Source organism: Xenopus tropicalis, chromosome 10 (genome assembly GCF_000004195.4).
Source record: "Xenopus tropicalis strain Nigerian chromosome 10, UCB_Xtro_10.0, whole genome shotgun sequence".
Lineage (NCBI taxonomy): Eukaryota > Metazoa > Chordata > Amphibia > Anura > Pipidae > Xenopus > Xenopus tropicalis.
Window position 1 is genome coordinate 42,791,445 of NC_030686.2, and position 21,277 is coordinate 42,812,721.

A 21,277-nucleotide genomic window follows, 5' to 3' on the forward strand; every position below is an offset into this window, starting at 1 on the left:
AATTAAAAACTTATTGCAAATTTAAGATACAACGGCCCTAGGTAAATCCCAGTTTTTGCCTGGTTATTGCCTTAAATACCCCAGAAGTGTCAGTACATTAGTGCGTTGCCTTTAGTAACAAAGGCTGGTTATGGGGTCAGAGTCACAGAGTGACCCAATGAGTAATGTGACCATATACCTAGCAGCCCATGTAACTGTGCTATTAAGTCTGCAGCCCTACTAGCTGCCCAGAGTTATGGAACAATATTATACACACACAAAAAAAAACAAAGGAAAAGTAAAGCCCAGTAATAAAGTGTGCTGCAAAAAGGGGGACCAATATGGACAAGAACAGGCAGAGTGCATTATACACCTCCAGTAAGGAGGAATTTGCCTTTTTAAAGTGACCTTTGTTACTAAAAATGTCCCCATGTCCTGCTGGCCGCTCTCCCAGGCTGTGCAGGGGCAATGTGGCACTCAGTCAGCCAATCACACATTTAGTGGGTGGGCAGCTAGTAGCAAGATAAACCCAATATACACTTCTACATACCTGTGCTCAATAACACAAGCACAACAAATAGGACTTGCGTTTACAATGTATTTTGCCTATTCTTTTAACAAAAGCATTCTTTTCTGCAATAAAGCACTAATGGAAAATTGTGCTTAGATGGTTCCCCCACAGAGTAATTTGTTCAAATGCTGATAAGCTGTGTAATAACACCCCCCCCCTTACCTTCTCATACCTGCAGATTATTATCCAGTGGGCTTATCTGTGGACTAGTCCTTATGTTGGCCATACACGCTAAGATTTGCACACTTGGCAAGGGTCTTGACCCTGGGGCGGGCATAGGCGCCGTCATTTCAGGTGCCACATCAATAAGCCGATGTGCTCCCAGATCCGACGGAAAAATCAAACCTGTCCAATCGAGATCTTCCCATACACGTGCAGATAAGCTGCTAAATCTGTCTAAAGGACCAATATTGCCAGCTAGAATCAGCCCGTGTATGGCCACCTTTAGTTTTACTACTCAAACTCTACTTAATCCCTGCAGCAATCATATTTTGTATGTAATCTGTATATCATACGTCACCTATTGCACCGCATAGTGGTTTATCTATGTTTAAATTGCCAATATTCAAATTGTTTTTTATTAACTGAAATTTATAAACATGGATAAATCACCCCCTAAGTGTGTTGGCTCTGGGAAACTAAGTATTTTCAAGCACTGCCCCAGTAGAACTATTGACGTAGGGATGGGCACCTGAATCCTCTTCTAAGAAATAATCAGCCTGCAGCTTAGATGAAGGAAAAACAAACCTGCTTTTACACAATAAGTTCTGTTTAATATATTTATATATCAGTTTAATTTGCATATGTATGTGTTAAGATTTTTTTTTTTTTTGTTCTCCAGCCAAAGCAAAAGGCCTGTACTGCTGTAGGTTGTATCTCAGTTTTCCTTCCGATCCAAGGAATCAGGTTTGTTTGTGTATTTATGGTGTCAAAAATAGGCTTATATTTTTCCCTGATATGAAAACTTTGCCTGAGCCACTGTAGGACATTCACCTTTTTGTTGCTGAGCAGCTCCACTCTTACTCTGCAATGTTTCTGGGATTCCTGTCCTGAACAGACTGAAACAGGTTCTCTTGCAGCATATTTCCCTGTGTTTTGATTAATCTAACCTTCTTTCTATTTTCCCTGCTGAGGAAAACAGAATTCAGTAAAATAAGATAATCTGAATATATGTATAGAACTATATACTACATAGTAGGATCTCCCATGCCCCCCTCCCCCAATCCCCTTAAAAAGTACAGTATTTACTTCTTTACAACAGGAGCTTAATGTATAGGGCTTGTGCTGAACATCCTTCTAGCCTACTGTTTAAATTAAGAACTATTAATAGCTTTTTCCTGGCACCAAGAAAATGAAACCAGTTTCTTTAATGCTTCCTGGTTCTGCCAAGCAAAGGAAAAGCTGATAAAACAAATTATCAGTCCACTAAGAACCCTTCTGTTAATGAGCTCAAAGACTGCAGCTGCTGAATTGGTCTAAAGGACACGAATCGGCAGCAGAATTGGTTTGGATAGTAGATAAGTATTTAATAATTGGGGGGGGGATAAGGATTAAAAAAGTAGGCAGAATGCATTTTCAACAGAAATTCTAATTATTGTACTTATTTTTAGATGTATAGGTTTTAGGTGTATACCGTCCCTTTAACTGACTTATGATACAAAATATCTGATACAAACCTTGCTTTATATGGTCCTGGAACACCTCATGTCTATACTTTACAATAATGAATGTATTCCTTATCACAGTTCATTAAGTCATTCTGCACTCTTCAACCCAGAAGAAACCTAAGGTTTGTCAAAAAAAGGGCCATTGCTGCAATTGCTTTACACATCACTAAAACCAGACTTATTAAAATTCTAATCACTACCCTCTAGATAAACCTCAATACCATGGAGCAGGCCGACTCCACAAATTCCAATCCATTTGCAGGTAACAATGAAACTACCCCCTGAGATATAGACCTTGAGGTGTGCAAGAATCCAGAGATATATTTTAATATATGTTAAAGATTAATGAGTAGTTTACACATCTGGCAAACCAAGGGCCTCAATTACTACATCTTTTAAAAAAAATGTTTAATTCTACAGCATGAAGGTCTTCCCTATAATACTTTCATCTTGTGTCTGCCTCACAAATTAAAATAAATTTATACATAGCTCCCTGGCTCCTGCAGCCCCCCAGACTCATGGATTAAACTAGAACTAAACCAGGGATTTGTACCTCTGAATGCAACATTACCTGGCTGACCATCACCTCTTTTTCCTCTTATATTCACACTATTCGGTTAGTTTGTCTTGTCTTAATGTTTCAAACAGAAAAACATAACAGTTGTATGTAAAGGGGAAAACCACGTGTTTGTAGGAAAGCTTGCATCATAAGCAGGTGTCCTGTAATGCCCACTGGCCAAATTCTTCAAGCCATGCTTTTCCCACAGTTGTCTCTGTAGGGTAGCCAAGGCAGAGAGCAAAACCAACTTCTATTTACCTTGCTTGCACATAACCTGTCTCTGTGACAGCTACAAATCAGATATATGCATCAAATTACCAGTACATGGTGCAAACAAATTCCTAGAAATAGCAATACAGTGCAATACTGTTTTTTATTCCATCTCTTTTAATCCATTGCCTTTTAAGAAAATAACTTGATTGTGTCAGTGTATTATTTAGTATCACACATGTATAGAATAATTCAAAATGTGATGCAAATTTGCTTTGGTAATATAAACGACAAAGTTCAAAGCCCAATATAATACAGAATATTGCATGCCAGTATCTCATGCCATCAGGGTTCTGCCATTGAAGCCTTTGGCTGGCGATGCCTGGTTGGGAAGCATAGATTCATACCCAGCAGAGTGGCAGAATAGTAGAACACAAAGTAAACAGTATCTGCAAGCCTTTATTCAAGCATTTTCAATCCAAATTACCTTTTTATAAGCATTTCCCAAGCCGGCATGCAAAATGTTCTATAATAGACATTTTCTAATTAATATTAAGCAATGAAATGTACACAAATTAATCATAAATTCACACTGCCGTGCCATTTTTGTTTTAACTCTGCAAAAGCGTGTTTATGCTCATATGTCCAAAGCTTTACAGTAACAGCAGAAACCATTTGTAGATTTGTAGTAGCAGCCATTTTACACACATATTTCCTATATTCACACAGGCCTGTTGTGAGAGCTGAGCCCACAGACACTGCCCATGATGTGCTTGTGGATAGCAGGGCTGCATAGCACAGAAAGCAAACACATGGCTTGGCATTATGTTTTAGCAGGAGCAGCATCTGAAACCAAAGAGACACCGTACACACTGCCTTTTTTCAACCTTTATGTGGCCCACCAATGACAAAAATAAGCACAAAGCACCAATGCCACGCATAAGCATAACCCACCATTCTTTATATGCATGAATAACAAAGTCCGGTAGGTGCAAAGCCAATCTGTGGCAGTAAACTCAGTATAGAAAAGATGGCAGTTTATAGAGTACAAATTTGGATGCACAATTGTATCTATAGATGAATGAATGCCAACATACTTGTGGTCTTGCCTGAATAGTGTGTTGCTAATTGGGATGAACTAAATCTCTGATTCAAGGGAACCCCGAACCGAATTAGCGGGATTCGGACAAGTTATATCTAGCCAAACCAAACCTGAACCCTTAAAAATCACGTGAATTTTGGTCACACAAACAAGGAAATTGCAATTTTTTTTCACAAGCATAGTTCTTTTTAAACCTTCCTTGGCATATTTTGCATATATCCAAAAATAGCAGATTCCATTCATTCCTAATTGCTACAGCTAACAGTAAGAGGACATGCTGTATGTTTGTGGGCTGGACTATATAGAGTAAGGAGTTGTCTATGGAGCCCATATGTAGAAAGGGGGCAGTAATAATCCTGTAGAGGTGAATATCTGGCAGGACTCCAGCTGGACAGAGGCAGGATACCAACACACACTCTCTAGATGCTTTCCTGGTTATAACAATACTTACCTTTTGAAATCGGTTTGCTACTCCTGAAGATCAAAATGCTAAGCCCAAGGCAGTTGAAGGGAAGGTGGCCATGAAGATAGGCCAAAGTGTAACAATCTTTATTAGACAATGCAATAGCATCTTCTATATATTTCGAGGGATACCGTTACCTCAAAAGTGTGTTGGAGCTAAATGTGGAGCTAAGCAAGAGGTTGTTGTAAGCAAACACAGTATAACAAAATTTCTGTTTCAGATGTACACAAACTCTGTGCCAAGCTGGCACAACTTTTAAATAAAACAATGCACTCTTCAAAAGCACTTACGTTTAAGGGTGAAGATACACAGAGCTACTTACTAGCAGCTACTTATCATGGCTACTTATCATGGCTACTAGAAGCTCTGTGTGTCTTCACCCTAAAGAAAGGAGGGAAAAAAAGACAGAATTGTCTGCTTTACCATGATATCTGTTGTTATTGTAACACCATTTTTTCCCTTGGTCACTTTCACAAAGGTTATTTGCAATAGAATGATTTTATTCTGTCTGGCTTCTAGGGTGTACCAGTAACATTATCATCATTGAACACAGTGCATCAATTGTGATATAAGTGCCACTAACAGGCACCAACCAGTGATACAGCTGCCTACTTGTAACATATTACAAATGAAAGAATAATACTTGTATGGGAGCTTTTAAAGGTCACAGATACAACTCATTGAATGCAACAAAAAAGGTAGAAACATTTTAAAACACTTAAATGAAAAACAAATGATAGCATAAACAGAGGTGTCTGCAATTTTCAGCATATGAAATAAATGGCAGTCAGTAGCAAAAACTTCTCAAACATCAAAGCAGATTTAAAACCACATAGACATTTATATCAATGCATGGTGAGTAGATTTTATAATGTACCCATAATGTATCCATTGTGTAGTATTAAAATTGTACACAATTCAGACCTGAGAATATCCCATAAATGTGTAGACATCCTACAAAGGGACATTATTCATTGTAACAAACACACTGGTATCCAGACAGGTTACCCTCCATCAAGGAAACAGGCCCCCAATGACACATGAGAGAGTTAGAAGAACATCTTTAGATGAGAGTTCAGTTTTATTAACAAGAAAATGAACAATATGTACAAAAGATCAAGTTTCAGAACTTGGGAGAAACAATCCACTCTGCACTGCAACCACTTTCAGCTTTGAATCATCTTCTCAAATGCAAACAAACATTTCCAGCCTGCACCGAGAGGCCTTCAACTCATACACGGGGAACAGAAATTCGCTGTACAGACTAGATGAATAAAAGTTTTGCCGCTTACAATGTTTCACTGTGTAAATTAGTGTTTTACCATGGTGCCCTCAAGAAGCACTTAATGTGCCTTCAGCTACAAATGCTAAAAATTAGGAAACATGGGGGCTTTGCACAAGATTTTGCACCCACCTATAACAGACAACTGAAATGAACATATAGCATTTTTTCAAGCCATACATTCACAGAAAGATGCAATTGTTAGATTCATATGAAGGAAGCCATTGAAGCGGCAGTAAGAATGGAATTCCTGGGAACTCGACCCCCAAAAACTATAACTCACATTAAAAATGTGTTATAAAATGCTGGCCATACCCTAAGAGATCTACTTGTTTGGAGAGGTCTCTAAACGAGTGGATTTTCCCCAATATGCCCACCTAGGTAGGCAATATCAAACTAATCTGAGGAAAATGAGCAGTTGAATTTAAAACTGCATTAATGATCAGACAAAGTCTTTGAACTGATGGTAAAATCAAGCCTGCCTGCCCGATTTTTGGCCAGATGTTGGTCAGGTAGGCCCTTTGAAGGACCCACACAAGGGCAGATAAGCTGCCGAATCGGTCTTAAAGAAGAAGGAAACGCTAAGTCACTTGGGGGTGCCAAAATGTTAGGCACCCCCAAGTGACTAAGATTGCTTACCTTCTACCCCGGGCTGGTGCCCCTGTATGGAGAAAACAGCACCAGCCCGGGGTAGCAGCGATCGCTTCCTCCTTCCTCTCTCGCTGAGCACGCATGCGCAGTAGAGTGAAAAGCTGAACTTCAACAGAGAAGTCGGCTTTTTCACTCTACTGCGCATGCGCCGGACTCGGAGTCTAGGGGAAAGGAAGGCGGAAGCGCATCGCCCCAGGTGCCCCGGGCTGGTGCGGTTTTCTCCTAATAGGGGACCAGCCCGGGGTACGAGGTAAGCGATTCAAGTCACTTGGGGTGCTTAACATTTTAGCACCCCCAAGTGACTTAGCCTTTCCTTCCCCTTTAAAGGAACAGTAAGACCAAAAAATTAAAGTGTTTTATAGTCATAAAAATATTATGTAATGTTGCCCTGCACTGGTACAACTGGGGTTGTTTGCTTTTGCGAATCTACAATATTTTATATAAATACCCCGGGGGCAGCCATTCCTGCACTGGTACAGCTGGGGTGTTTGCTACAGAAACCCTACTATAGTTTATATAAATACCCCGCTGTGTAGCCCCGGGGGCAGCCATTCCTGCACCGGTACAGCTGGGGTGTTTGCTACAGAAACCCTACTACAGTTTATATGAATACCCTGCTGTGTAGCAGGAATGGCTGCCCCACGGCTACACAGCGGGGTATTTATATAAACTATAGTAGGGTTTCTGTAGCAAACACCCCAGCTGTACCAGTGCAGGAATGGCTGCCCCCACGGCTACACAGCAGCTTTATTTATATAAACTATAGAAGGGTTTCTGAAGCAAACATTGCAAACTTGCCCCCAAGTCAGGAATTCAAAAATAACTACCTGATTTGGGGGACCTGAGAGCAACATCCAATGGGTTGGGGAGCAACATGTTGCCCCCGAGCCAGTGGTTGGGGTTATATATTCCCATTACTTAGACCCACTTTCATTTTTTGATGTTACTGTTCCTTTAAGGTCCGGAATCGGCAACTTAAATCTGCCCGTGTGTGGCCACCTTAATATTAAACGTGCAGATTAACAGCACTTACATCAATACAATTCAGTTAACCCTTGAGGTGAATGACTGAGCCAACTTTATATCATTCATTTTGAATTTTAATTAAAACTGATTAACAACATTTTCAATATAAGCCATATTCTTAGGGATAATGTTTAATATTTGTTCTGTTAAGTGATAAAAGAAAGATGTTTGATAAAGAAAGTAACTTCTCTATTGTAAAGCAGCGGCAAAAATCTTATTCCACATACATATTTGACAATATAAATAAATCAAAAAGTGAAGTTTTTGTCAGTATACAAAACAGTCCAAACGGCAACAAATGACTGTTATACATTTTCTTTTGATCAGCTGCACTTAAAGAGTTCACAAGTAAAACAGATTGAGAGCAGATCAGCAAACAGCAAGGTTGAAGATGTAAAACATAGGGTTAGCCATACAAAGCTTTGGCATCAAACGCGCCGCTACCAACATGTACCCACAATTGTTCGGCAAAGTAAGGAACAACAGAAGTGTCATATTGTTGTGCAACAGTTATAAATCAAATAATTCAAAAGTGAAAGACAACAGATATGCTTTAATAGGAATATACAAACGTATCCAAAGCAGTTCTAAACTATATCATCATATAATGAGACCGACTGCTAATATTTACTGCAGAGATTTATTCTGTAAGCGGTCAAACTCTGCCCCAGCATCTTTAACAATGCTATTTACACTTATTAAGTTAAGCAGCCTACTCATGTAAACTAAGTGTTCTGCTTATTAGTCAACATAAAGCAGGATGGACATAATGAAAAAAAAAAAAAAAAAAAGTTATCCCAAAGTGAGTTTCACTTTTCTTGAGCCAATGGGTCTGTCATTTAGATCAACTACAGCAGCCATAGCCTCATCCCGGGACTCGAAGGCAACCATGGCTTCCCCTGTGGGCATCCCCTTATCGCTGAACTTCAAGCATACAGATCCAGGGATTAATTGGTAGCCATAAAAGAAGTCTAGTATTTCATCTACAGTAACAGTAAAGGGCATATTCTGCACTCTGATTACTGTGGGCCCTGATTTTGCCGCCCCAGCTCCAAAGCCCGGTGGCCCACTAACGGATAGGTTTCCTGGACCGAATCCTGGAGGAGCATTCAATATCGCTGGCCCACTTCCTATATTAGGAGGGGCTGTGTTAAAGTTAGGTGGTATATTTGCATTTGGAGGTCCACTGCCAAATGGAGGAGGACCGCCACTGACAAATGGAGAAGGGGGCCCACTGAAACTATTCGGGCTGCTCCCAAAGCTCTGAGGATCGACTGGAGCACTTGATACATTTGCTGGCATTGGAGGAGGTGGTCTTGGCTCTACAAAGGTGCTTCCTATAACAGGAGGTGGGACAGGGAGTCCAAAATTATTCGGCCCGGGGAAGTTAACAGGAAAGTTAAAATTTGGACCGTTAACATCCTTTATGCCACTACCAGGGAAGGAAAACTCATCACTAATGGTCTCTATGGATGGGGGATTAACATATACAGGCATTTTGGAGCCTCTCCTACCATGTAAAGGTGGGTTGAGCTCAATGTCCTTCCTCTCCTCTGAATTAACTATATGCAAGAAAACATCCCTCCCGTTCAATTTTTTGCGGTGCAGACGCTCCGATTTCCGAGCATCATCTTCGCTCCTAAACTGAACCAGGGCCTGGCCTATGCACTGCCCGTTGTTATCTACAAGGAGCTGCACAAAGTTCTCATCAATTGCAAACCCTTCGGAGATGAAGAAGTGAGAGATATCCTTTCTCATGATACTATATGGCAAATTGGACAGATGACCCCACAGCCGTGGGCCATGTTTCTCAAATTCTGCATCCAAGGGTGCATCTTTATGCTCACTGTAATTGTAACTTTGCATTTTCTTACGTATCATGTCTATCTTTTCTAGCATTGCCTTTTTTGTTATGGGATGAACTTGCACAAAGCGATTTCCCATGTATTGCTTGTGGCGGCATAAGGCCGACTTATAGTCCTCTTCATTTCTAAACTCAAGAAAACCTTCCCCCGTTGCTTTGCCATTGGAACCATAGGCTATGTATATACTGTCTTCAACAATGTCTAACTTTTTAAAGAAATCTATGACGTGCTTATTTTCAGCCTCATAAGGCAAACCTTTCAGATAAACACAGAAGCCATGTTCATGTGGGGATCTGGACCTGGGACGGGACTGTGTACTAGGCGATTTAGATCTGGTTATTAGTTGCTGCATCAAAGGAGGTGGCCCGTGATGACCAACATTTTGTGGTTTTAATATGTGACCAGCAGAAACCATCCACTGTCTCTCTGTTGCAGGGCTTACTTCTATGAACCGCTGGCCCAATAGCATTCGGTTACGCTTCAGAGCTTCAAAAGTGTCATGAGGGGTAATTAGTTTCACCAATGCACTACCATTATGGCGGCCCATAGGATCTTTTAGAACCACAATTCCGTCTATTCGCAGCCCGTGGAAAAAATCCTTAATATCAGCTTCTGATACAGGAACGGGCAAACCATGAAGACAAACATATGGGTCATCGTGGTTTAAAGGAGGTGGCTTTAAAGCATTTGGAGAACTTAATGGAATTGTATTTACAGGACCAAGAAACAGTGGGTTCATATTATTGCTCATTGAGGATCCAGAGCCATTCATACCAGCAGGGATTGGCCCCACGGGAGGGGGGTTCATGGGTGGTATGCCAGACATTGGTGGAAGAGGAGCCATAGATGGCACTGGGGGAACAGGGGGTATTGGGGGAACAGGGGGGACTGGAGGTAGTGTGGGTACTGGTGGGGGAACTGGCATAGGGGGAATGGTGGGGATAGCAGGCAAGGGTGGTAAAGTTTGAATTGTTGGCATTGGAGGCATTGGTGGTGGTGGTACTGCAGTCAAAGGGGCTGGTGCACTAGGCACTGTAGAGGAGTATGTTTGGTTACCATATGGAGCACTAAGGGTTGGTGGATTGGTACCAACGCCGGATGTTGAGAAAGTAGTTATGTTTTTACTGCTTTCAATTGTCGAAGTGACTGTGGCAACAGCACTAGTTGAAGGGCCGCTAAAACTGGGTACTGTTGTTGGCAAATTTACCCTGCTTAGCACAGTGGTAGCGCCCATTCCAGCGGCAGGCGTCAGCACAGTTCTGCCAGCGTTTGCAGGCGGCAGATCTACATTGGCAGTTTCAAACCGCCTACGGCTAAGCTCAATCATGTTCTGCATCTCGGTTTTGCTGCTCAGCAATAAGGACACTTTTGACCCTTTGATTGTACCACCTGTACGCATCATACCAAGCCGTGCATCTTCATCAGTGGCAAAAACGATGAAAGCCTCACCCAGTTCACCCCCTACAATATGCACACCACCATCGGGAATGGTTAATCCAGAGAAGAAATGGCGAATGTCCATGGTCCCCGCCACAATGGGCAAACCTTGCAAGCGTATGACCACAGCCATGCTGAGCTGTAACAAAACACACCTGTAGATGAAAAAAGGCAACGTCTACATCAGACTCAGGAACATCACATAATGATTTCTTTTGTTTTAAGGTGAACATGATGTGTGTATAGGTATGTAAACACAAAGACATTTCAGCAAATATAAACATGCTCAACAGCAAAGTATACATATGGGATACAGAACTAAATTATAAGTGTGCAGTTCTTTTTCATATTCACAATACTATAATCTTGAATTCTGAAGTCAAATTCACAAAGATTATGTGAAGATATAAAGCAAGGAAGCCAGATACTCTCACACAAAATTAGAGAAAAAGCAAACAATGTTTAATAATATGAAAGATATATTGTTTTTCCTATCAGAATGTATTCAGCATAAAGCAGATAATGATATTTTGACAGACTTAATGACAAATCTATTAGGCAGTTGATCGCATCTGTATGTATGTATATAACCATGGGCCTAATGCAGTTGTTATGGCTACCACTGAACAACCAGATCACAGCCCACACTGACCAGTTTGGCACACTGATTCAAATAGACTGAACATCTGGCATCAGATAGGTTTCACAGGTCTTGCACCCATAAAGCCCATTGAAAACAACCAATGACAACTAATTTAAGCAAATGTCTGTTGTGCTTGTACAAGCAAAAACACAGATTAAGGACATGAAATTTGGAGATAAACTGTATTTAAATAGAACATTTTATACGATATGCGTGTTTCTTTCAAAGAACTCCACAACTTTGTATAGTTTAGCCTACTTTCAATCTTCTGCCTCACTAACAGGACATGCAAAGAGCCTTTATATATCAGGAAACAGCCTGACAGAAACCAAAGTGTTTTTGGATAGCTCAATTGCAAGCAGCATATAATAATGATGTTTAAATGTGAACACGTTCCAAATATATATGAAACAGAGATTGTACCTGAACATTTCCAATTCCTAATTAAAAATAAAAACTAAAATGAGGAGCACATTGGGCCATGGAGTTAGGTAGCAGCTGGCTGCTCAGGGGTACCCCCGTGTCATCCTATCACAGGCCCATAGGCAGAACACATGGATCAGTACAGCCAGGCCCATCACTTGGGTATCCAAGTGAGGCAATATGGGAACTAATTCTGGTTTACCAACGAGTGAGCCCTTTCCCCACAGTTCAAGAACCTCATGATGTTTACAGAGACTGCAAAACTATGTCCCTAATACACTATATGGGATTCCATGCACAAACAAAACATGCACTGAATTCTGCTGGACCTTTCCTTAAAAAGCCCTGTGCAGGGCAAAAGCCAATTAAACCACAATCTGAAAATGTTTCAGAATTAAAAGGAAACAGTACAGCCCATAGTATGCAGTTGAACCAGTATGGCTATGGGTATGGAGTCAAAGCTTAGCTACTACATATAACTGCAACCATTTTTACTTTAAACAGGGCTCCTGTGCTAAATCTAACTGCTGTGAAAAACGGCAGATTCCAGGCTGACAGTAACACTAAACTGATTTTAAATATGGCAGATGTTACCCATAAAAACATTTTTTATGTTTCTCCCTTATGTGATCAATGCTTTCCTGTATGTAACTCCCATTAGCTTGCAGCTTAATAATGCAGAGATGAATGCCCAACGCTAACCTCAGCTCATACATAGATAACCCAATATAACGTTGGTTTCATTGCTTACCTGTGATATTTAGCTGTTTTTCGTAACCAGTAGGAGGACACTCAATCCTGTAGGTTACCAATTAAAAAATCTTTGACTGCAAGAAAATGAATCAGGGCAAAAAAAATCAAAAAAATATCACTATGACATGATTTAAAAGGAAAAATGCATTGTTAAAAAAAAAAAAAGAAAAAACACAAAAGGAAATGTGAACTTCACATTAGGCAAACTCAGTGCTGGGATACAGTTAAATTTCCCCATCCATACTTAAACAACTCTCACAGTAAAATAAACACAATATGATCTTTATACATTTAGAAACATTAAATTCCTGCAATGCTAAAAACTATTTTACCACTGCATTTTGTTCATTTGTTATAATACTGTGGCAACAAAGAGGTTTACCTTTCAGTGTCTCCTGAAAACAGATTCAGACACCTGACCAGTTTTGCTCGGGTATTTTTATTTAAACGGAATGTTACGCAAACACAAAATTGATTTGAATGTATAAGGTGGCTCTATGAATATATGAATAAGCAGGCTTGGTAATATATCATTCAGCAAAATGAGAGAATTGATCATGGTTCTGAATAACTCTGCAAGGCACATACCCACGCATGGGCATACATGCACACACATATACATAAAGGCATTCAATAAATGAATATCACATATCCAAGAGGCAAGGAATTCCTGTGAACAAGCTATAATAAGATAGAGAATTCCTTTAGCAAACAGGGGCACAAAGTTGGCAGCCTTAGCACTAAATGTGCAACTGTCATTTTACCAGCCACTTATCTTGCTGGGTTATAACAAGTCAGACACATCTGAACGAAAAGCAAAAGGCACAAGTTCTGAATCAAACCTCTGCCAAGACCTCCCCTATATCAACATTTAATGTGACCTTTAAGCCTGCTCACACTTATTTCTGGTGATTTCTGGAGCCCTTTATCTCTCATACAGATGACACATTCAAGTTGTAATTAGTTGCACAAATGTTAAATACATTTTATACAGTTGCGCTCCAAGCAGATACAACTGATGGCAGACAGTACACTTGTACAGATACATACTGTACTTTAAAGTAACATTAACAAAAAAAACAAAAACAAAAAGAAGATCCCATTGACCTACAGAGCTGACCTGCAATTGGGGACAACTCAAAATCCCCTTTAGAGATTACAAACATTAGAGAAAAGGGCAAGGATTTTGTCATAGAAAGCACTATTTAGAATATAAAGGATTACATGATTAGAACAATAACGTTTCTTGTGTGAATAATCTCCTGTGCACTGTCAAAATGAATCGTACAAAGTGGTGTATGTAGCACTTCTGCAAGCAAGGGGCCATAAAATCCCTTCAAGGGAAGAACCCACCAGCAGATCAGGGATAAAAATCCAGCAGCATTTAGAGCAAGTATAGATGCCGGCATGTTATGTCAAGTGAGGCGATTCACAGAGCAATTTGCCAGCACAAGCTTTTATCCCCATTATACAGAATAAACAAGGAATGAGGCACACAGCACAGGATAGGGAGAGTCCATATGGGCTTGATAGGGAAAATGTAACAATGTGTAGATCAGAATATTAATCCAACTGAGAGTTGCACTACTCTGTACAACCACGTCCCAAATATATAAACACAGGCAGCAACATTGTAACCAAGAGAAGTCTCTTATGCAGTTCAATGACTGGCCTTTCCTATTTCCATGACAAGTCACGCTGAATAAAACAAACAACAAAAACACAACTTCTATTAATCTGACATTGAGTTACACACTAGCACACATTTGTTCTCGCCTTCAAGAACTGTTTTACAGCAACATTTAAAAAGAACATATTATTTATGCAGACTTATATATCTGGTATTGTTGTTACAATACACCACATAAAATGAGCCAATATTATAAATTTAAATTCATACGATGCTTTTGTGTTTACAATCAATAGGTTACCAGATAAATTATCTGGAAGAGAAGTTTATATTGATCTATGGACACTTTTTACAACCATCTCACTTAACTCTAATTAGAATAAAATATTAATACATATATCCATATAGTTATGAAATATATACACAAACACACACACAAATGCATTTATTCCAGTAAAACAGTGCACTCCCCTCAATGTCTATTAAAAACAAAACCTGTACGGTACACACACACTACATTCTCTGTTTCACAAGCCTGTTTGTTCTACCCAACTGACCCAATATTATATGGCTAATAGGTGCCTGGGTTATGGCTGACATTGTACAGTAGAAAAGGCATGTATATGTATGGGATCTGTTATCCAGAGTGCTCTTGACCTGGTGTTTTCTGGTTAAGGATCTCCATACTTTAAGTCTAGTAAAAAAAATCTTTTAAAAATTAACCAAACCCAGGAGGACTGTTTGGCTTCCAATTAGGATTAATTATATCATAGTTGGGATTAAGTACATACTACTGCCTTATTACAAAGAAAAAGGAATTTGTTTTTAAACATTTGAATTATTGGATTAAAATTGAGGTAGGCAGCCTTCCTGTAATTCAGAGCTTTTTGGCCGACGCGTTCCCGGATAACAGATCCCATACCTGTACTGCCAATATAGACCTAAAGGATTTGATAAGCAGAGAAAAACAAGCACAACTACATAAACATTAGGAACATAAATAAAAGCATGGTTTAGCTAGAGGATACAATAACCTGCCTTGCCATTTATAAGTGCAATAATGGGAACACAACCTCAGCATTTTGCAACAGCAAAGGGAAAACAATGCAAAAATAATATACCTAAATGCAGTGGTAAAAACAGATCCAAACAATATTTTGCTAATGAAGGTAATTTGCCTTTTGACAAATAAATTTTGTGCCATGAACTGTTTTGAACTCAAGGACTGTTTCCTGATCACCCCCCCTCCAAATAAAACAAATAAAAATGGATACTGTAACACAAATACAGTGCTGCAAATATGAAGTGCCTAGGCAATGCAGCTTAGAAAACAAAGGCAAAGCTAGAGATTTGCGACAGGGGTATGCATCTTTGCATACAAAGTAACCTAACAACCATCCTTTGCTTTGTACAAACGGCTACAGATACAAAGAGCGCACACATTTGGAAACATACGAGAGCTCTTCATCCTAAAACAGCCATTGTCATTTGCATCAAATTGTACTCTCTTTGCAGTGGGAATTTCTAGACATGGTCATAATCCTGTTCCCCGGCGGCAGAAAGATAAAACCACCGCTACCCCAGCACAAAGATTCATACTCGCTACACATTCATAAACTGGATTACTTTGCCTCTAAGCACATCAGACATGCATGCAAATGTATCATTGTTTGCCTACTGATCGAGCACATTTACTTAATAAAACATTTGAAATGACTGTGTGGTTACTGTGAGTTCCGGAATGAAAGAGGACAAGTGATGCCCCAGTACATTTAGATATTCGGGCCTGTAAAAGCACAGATTGCTAGCAAAGAGCCTCACTGACAGCAAGGAACAGGCAAGTGTTTGGATCACAAGCTTAATACCACCGTCCATTCCGATTAGCGATACAACTGTACTGCTCCATAACCATCTGTATCCCAGGAGCCATAAGGACAGACTATGTACATCTAATCCTATTGCAACTGTAAGTGATGGAACACTGCAATCCCACCGCTCTATAAAAACAAAAAAATGACAACGTGTTTTCAATGGCAGATTAGATCCGAATAAAGAGCGCAGACTCGCACAATAATGTGCCAAAGAAATCAGCCCAGTGGGTCAAAAACCTGCAACTGAATTTATATCTACAGTGCCCAAGCCAGACATACATAATACACAACAGCCATATATAAAATCCTTATAAATGGTGATGTCATTTCCGTCACATGACTCACTGAAACATGTATATTATAATAAATAATGTACCCCCTGTTGTAAAATATAAGGATATTAGAATTTACATTAAAGCACTCGGGCCTGTGCCTTAATATGGTCATGTGACTCCTCGGTGACTTCTAATATTTTACAATACGGGGTACATTATTCACTATACATTGCATATTGCAGACGCCACAAAATGGGGGCAAATGATTTGCCAAGAATCAATAACCAGCAACCGACACAACAGACAATTCCTTATATTCGGGGGCCAAAACAGAAACAGATCAGTATCATTATATGCCAAGCAGTGAACAGGGTACCCCCTAATGTAAGGGGGGAAATTCCCAACGCCCTAATACCCTACTTTTTTATTTTGCCTGTTGAATGTAACTCTAAGGGGCACATTTACTAATCCACGAACGTCCGAAAAGCGCCCGAATGCGTTTTTTTTCGTAATGATCGGTATTTTGCGACTTTTTTGCGCTCAATACGGAAAAATCGCAACAATTCGCAAAAGTCATAATGGCTATGCTAAAGTCACGACAATTCCCGAAAGTCATAATGGCTATGCTAAAGTCACGACAATTCCCGAGAGTCATAACGGCTATGCTAAAGTCACGACAATTCCCGAGAGTCATAACGGCTATGCTAAAGTCACGACAATTCCCGAGAGTCATAACGGCTATGCTAAAGTCGCGACAATTCCCGAAAGTCATAATGGCCATGCTAAAGTCCCGACAATTCCCGAGAGTCATAACGGCTATGCTAAAGTCCCGACAATTCCCGAGAGTCATAACGGCTATGCTAAAGTCCCGACAATTCCCGAGAGTCATAACGGCTATGCTAAAGTCACGACAATTCCCGAGAGTCATAACGGCTATGCTAAAGTCCCGACAATTCCCGAGAGTCATAACGGCTATGCTAAAGTCGCGACAATTCCCGAAAGTCATAACGGCTATGCTAAAGTCCCGACAATTCCCGAGAGTCATAACGGCTATGCTAAAGTCGCGACAATTCCCGAAAGTCATAATGGCTATGCTAAAGTCGCGACAATTCCCGAGAGTCATAACGGCTATGCTAAAGTCACGACAATTCCCGAGAGTCATAACGGCTATGCTAAAGTCGCGACAATTCCCGAAAGTCATAATGGCTATGCTAAAGTCCCGACAATTCCCGAGAGTCATAACGGCTATGCTAAAGTCACGACAATTCCCGAGAGTCATAACGGCTATGCTAAAGTCACGACAATTCCCGAGAGTCATAACGGCTATGCTAAAGTCGCGACAATTCCCGAAAGTCATAATGGCTATGCTAAAGTCACGACAATTCCCGAGAGTCATAACGGCTATGCTAAAGTCACGACAATTCCCGAAAGTCATAATGGCTATGCTAAAGTCACGACAATTCCCGAGAGTCATAACGGCTATGCTAAAGTCACGACAATTCCCGAGAGTCATAACGGCTATGCTAAAGTCACGACAATTCCCGAAAGTCATAATGGCTATGCTAAAGTCGCAAAATGTTTGTTTCCAATCGGATTTTTTCCCATTCAGAATTCGTGGATTAGTAAATCAGCCCCTGAGCAATTTACCAAAATATAATGATGTTAAAAAAAGGCAAAACACAAGGGTAAATGTATTTGCTATTGCAAGCAGTGAAGTCAGTTGATCACACAGTCAGAACCAGCAGTACACAGGCAGACTCCCAATAGCCATTACATACACAAGTAACAATGAATGAATGTACACTGGAAAGCTGCTCATTGTACAATTTGAGTTTCCCTTGGAGTAAGCCTGCAGCACCTACACACACACACACACACAAATAAAACAAATGCTGCAGCGATATCTGGCTTGTAAGTTATGAACTACATCTCCCAGCATCCTCCGTGTGTCACATACAGCACGGCCTACACAACCATAGCTGCGCCCCACAGCAATCCCCTAGCTTTCCCCACACAAGCACAGCAGCAGCAGGTTCCCGCAAATCCTCCCATTTCCAGGCCTGCGCTTCCCCCCCACAGACACGCTGAGGTAATTGGGGGTTCTCTTACCGCTCTTATCTGTTCTACTGAAAGATAACAAGTAAGACAACACTAGGGGAGGGTTCTCTCCCCCTTCCGTTCTTTCGCTTCTCCAACGGCTGAGGCGGGCGACGATATTTAGGGTTTATCGCCACCCTCCTTTCTTCTCCACAGCAGCCGCACAAAGATGGCGGCCGCTCCGCTCGGTGACGTCACTGGGACACTGCTCCTCTCGCTCCCGCGAAAGCGTGTGAGAGGGAGGCTGGAGGGGGCGGGGCGCGGCTCAGGCGGTGCTGTGAGGTAAAAAGGGGTGGGTAACATAACAATACGACCAAGTGTGCCGCTACTGTAGTTATGTTGCCAGATTTTCCACCAAATTGGGCTACTAATTTAAAACCCAGACGGGTTTCCACAGTACAAACCCACCAAGGTACAAGTTTGTGGATTTGGCGGGTTTGTAGTTTAGAAACTAGCCGAAGTTTTATTCCTCTGACATGTCTATCCCAATGCATGCTGGGTAATGTAGTTTGTAAGTTACTATTAGCCTACAGCTAAGATTAAGATAAAACCACAATACCCAGCATGCAATTATAGACAGAAGTTTTCTGTTCCTCTTTGCTGAACCTGAAGCAGCAAAGCTATTATAACCTGAATAGACTGGGCACAGAGGGCAGGTAAACATTAGTCATCCCTACAACTGGAGAGGGGGTGCAGGGCATGGGTAGTGATTATATGCTTTAAAAAGGCATGTTTTCCCATTTATACTTTTATTTTTTATTTATTTATTTATTTAATTGTGTATATTGGGCAATCTGTGGGTTCAGGCAAATGCCAGAGGGGCTGCTGTAAGATGCCATAGTCACTATTTATTGGGCTGGGGGGGCTGTTTGGGCCTCTGGGTACTTGGAATGCCAGGACCCAGGCCCAGACTGGCAATTTGTGGGTTCAGGCAAATGCCAGAGGGGCTGCTGTAAGGTGCCATAGACACTCACTATTTATTGGGCTGGGGGGGCTGTTTGGGCCTCTGGGTACTTGGAATGCCAGGACCCAGGCCCAGACTGGCAATCTGTGGGTTCAGGCAAATGCCAGAGGGGCTGCTGTAAGATGCCATAGTCACTCACTATTTATTGGGCTGGGGGGGCTGTTTGGGCCTCTGGGTACTTGGAATGCCAGGGCCCAGGCCCAGACTGGCAATCTGTGGGTTCAGGCAAATGCCAGAGGGGCTGCTGTAAGGTGCCATAGTCACTATTTATTGGGCTGGGGGGGGCTGTTTGGGCCTCTGGGTACTTGGAATGCCAGGGCCCAGGCCCAGACTGGCAATCTGTGGGTTCAGGCAAATGCCAGAGGGGCTGCTGTAAGGTGCCATAGACAGTCACTATTTATTGGGCTGGGGGGCTGTTTGGGCCTCTGGGTACTTGGAATGCCAGGGCCCAGGCCCAGACTGGCAATCTGTGGGTTCAGGCAAATGCCAGAGGGGCTGCTGTAAGGTGCCATAGTCACTATTTATTGGGCTGGGGGGGCTGTTTGGGCCTCTGGGTACTTGGAATGCCAGGGCCCAGGCCCAGACTGGCAATCTGTGGGTTCAGGCAAATGCCAGAGGGGCTGCTGTAAGGTGCCATAGACAGTCACTATTTATTGGGCTGGGGGGGCTGTTTGTGCCTCTGGGTACTTGGAATGCCAGGACCCAGGCCCAGACTGGCAATCTGTGGGTTCAGGCAAATGCCAGAGGGGCTGCTGTAAGGTGCCATAGACAGTCACTATTTATTGGGCTGTTTGGGCCTCTGGGTACTTGGAATGATATGCAGGTCAGAAAAACTGCAACCCGCATCAACTTGTACAATGTTACCACTACAGGAACCTGTACCTGTGTATTTCTGCTCCATATACTACTCTGCTTCAAAGAAAAAGAATTTTCAGAAGCAGAAGACAATTGCCCTCCCTACTCCCAACCTAAATGCACACTGGTCACCCAAACTTAACCTAAACCCCCGGCTCCAGATGGTTTTGGCTCAACCGAGCCATGCCTGCTCATTTCCTATATAGAGCAATGTTTTATGCACACAGTTACCAGGCTATTAAATTCTACCAAGAAATATCTACTGTGGCCTATCCTGTACCATGTTTCATTTTACAATAGGAGGTAAATTATAAACTATATTATACATGACCACACCTATCAGTACATATAAAACTATATGCATATACCTATACAGCTATGGGACCTGTTACCTAGAATGCTTGGGACATGCAGTTTTCCAGATAAGGGGTCTTTTTGTAATTTAGATCTCCATACCTTAAGTCTACCATAAAAATCATTTAAGCATTAATTAATCCCAATAAAATTGTTTTGCTTCCATTAATTTTATATCAGTTGGGATCAAGTACAGGCACTGTTTTATTATTACAGAGAAAAGGGAATCATTTAACCATTAAATAAACCCAATAGGGCTGTTCTGCCCCCAATAAGGGGTAATTATATCTTAGTTGGGATCAAGTACAGGTACTGTTTTATTATTACAGAGAAAAGGGAATCATTTAACCATTAAATAAACCCAATAGGGCTGTTCTGCCCCCAATAAGGGGTAATTATATCTTAGTTGGGATCAAGTACAGGTACTGTTTTATTATTACAGAGGAAATTATTTTTAAAAATGAAAGTTATTTGCTTATAATGGAGTCTATGGAAGATGGCCTTCCCGTAATTTATAACTTTCTGGATAACAGATCCCATACCTGTACAAAGCTGTATATCAGAATATCACTGTTGCCTTAGTTATCCAATCTATAGCTG

At 41.1% G+C, this 21,277-nt stretch overlaps 2 protein-coding genes across 5 annotated transcripts in view; both read right to left on the reverse strand.

Annotated features, from left to right (window-relative positions):
* slc25a19 (solute carrier family 25 (mitochondrial thiamine pyrophosphate carrier), member 19) overlaps positions 1 to 18,676 on the reverse strand; it is a 34,106-nt gene extending 15,430 nt beyond the window's left edge. The window contains exons 1-2 of one of the 4 annotated variants that reach the window (NM_001015953.2): positions 18,517 to 18,576; positions 12,630 to 12,705 (exon numbers count right to left, since the gene is read on the reverse strand). The gene's annotated coding sequence lies outside the window, so the exon portion shown is untranslated. Of the gene's footprint in view, positions 1 to 1,543; positions 1,659 to 10,824; positions 10,907 to 12,629; positions 12,706 to 18,516 lie in introns of those variants that run through there. The other 3 variants (XM_012971744.1, XM_031894075.1, XM_012971745.3) reach the window with 3 other exon arrangements.
* Positions 7,626 to 18,666, reverse strand: rbm12 (RNA binding motif protein 12). The gene is made up of 3 exons (XM_012952645.2): positions 18,517 to 18,666; positions 12,630 to 12,705; positions 7,626 to 10,967 (listed from the first exon to the last, which is right to left on the reverse strand). Exon 3 carries the CDS (start codon positions 10,943 to 10,945, stop codon positions 8,303 to 8,305), a length of 2,643 nt encoding a protein of 880 aa, XP_012808099.1. The 5' UTR covers positions 10,946 to 10,967; positions 12,630 to 12,705; positions 18,517 to 18,666; the 3' UTR covers positions 7,626 to 8,302.
* Positions 18,677 to 21,277: the final 2,601 nt, after the last annotated feature.

What these genes read in the sequence shown, in the direction of transcription:
- rbm12 (XM_012952645.2), bottom strand. Translation starts at nt 10,945, where the DNA reads ATGGCTGTGGTCATACGCTTGCAAGGTTTGCCCATTGTGGCGGGGACC.